Here is a 1,400-nt window from a genome sequence, read left to right as displayed (position 1 = left end):
AAAAAGGTTCTCCAAGGCGGTGCCTCAGCGCGACCTCAATCTAATGGCTGAAACAAATAAAAGAAAATATACATGCACACACACACATATACATATATATATATATCCCCCTCTTTTTACATACATACAGCTATATATATATATATATCTGTAAAAAAAATATGTGACACTTATTCGGTAGCCATGATAAAACTCCGAGTTTCGGATGCCGGGGCGGAAACCCACGCCGCCATCTCTTCAGTTATCTGGCCATTGGAAATTCCTATCTATATTGTTACAGATAAATTCCTGTATTTACATAATACCGAGGTCTCTTTCTTTCTTTTGTTGTCTTTTCTATCAATATATATATATATATATATATATATACACACACACACTCATATATATGTTCCCAGTTCTCGCAGTATTTTTAGTTGCACTCTAATAGTATACATCATGTGACATTTCTCATATATTATGCTGTTCTCTTTTTAATCTCTAGCGAAGACCGACGGACAGCAAATGTATTAGCGCTCGGACAAGGAGTGGAATGTTTAACAGTTGACCGGAAGTAAGTTTGAATTTTTTTGTTTTTGTTTTGTTTCATTTCTTGATCGCATCAAATAGGCCTTCTTTTCTCGTGTAAAAGGCTGCGTAAGAAAAAGCATGAAGAAACTAGGTCAGTATACTAGAGGTACTGAGGATCAATCTAACTCTGTGGAGGGATATTTATTTCGTTAAATATATATGCATATTTCCTTTAGTATAGTGTATATAATAATAATAATAATAATAATAATAATAATGATGGTGTCAAACTTTGCCAGGGAAGAGTGGATGAATCGATTACATCGACCCCAGTATTTCACTGGTACTTAATTCATCGAACCCGATAGGATGAAAGGCAAAGTCGACCCTGGCGGAATTTGAACTCAGAACATAAAGACGGACGAAATACTGCTAAGCATTTCGTCCAGCGCGCTCACAATTCTGCCAGCTCGCTGCCTTCTATAATAATAATGATAATAATAATAGTAATAATAATAATAATAATAATGATGATGATGATGATGATGATGATGATGATGATGATGCTAATGATGATGATTTCTAATACTGGTTTTGATATAATTTCTCATCTTTCAGTTCGTTCAACCAATTGATTGGTGATCTGAATGAGCTTCGGGATAAGGACTATGGAGATGAAGCACGAGGAGTGCAGAGGTTTGTAACTCATTTCTTCATGGTTTCGTACATTGTGAGCTCTTAGTTAAGCATTGCGTGCACATAATGAGTACGTAAGGAGCACACGGCAAATACATTGTTAATCGTAGTCTCTGCATTAAGTCAGTATACATACCTATACATATGTGTGTGCGTGTATATATATATATATATATATATATATATATATATAT

At 34.6% G+C, this 1,400-nt stretch overlaps 1 protein-coding gene across 1 annotated transcript in view; it reads left to right on the top strand.

Moving 5' to 3' along the window:
* Window positions 1-1,400, top strand: part of LOC106867991 (cGMP-dependent protein kinase, isozyme 1) — a 59,436-nt gene that overhangs the window by 42,592 nt on the left and 15,444 nt on the right. Inside the window, exons 7-8 of the mRNA XM_052976621.1 lie at window positions 485-553; window positions 1,129-1,206. Of these exons, the coding sequence (XP_052832581.1) occupies window positions 485-553; window positions 1,129-1,206 (147 nt within the window). The remainder of the gene's footprint in view (window positions 1-484; window positions 554-1,128; window positions 1,207-1,400) is intronic.

This window comes from Octopus bimaculoides, chromosome 25, assembly GCF_001194135.2.
Source record: "Octopus bimaculoides isolate UCB-OBI-ISO-001 chromosome 25, ASM119413v2, whole genome shotgun sequence".
Taxonomy (NCBI): domain Eukaryota; kingdom Metazoa; phylum Mollusca; class Cephalopoda; order Octopoda; family Octopodidae; genus Octopus; species Octopus bimaculoides.
Note: the sequence above shows the minus strand (reverse complement) of the source record. Positions and strands in the feature narration are given on the sequence as shown.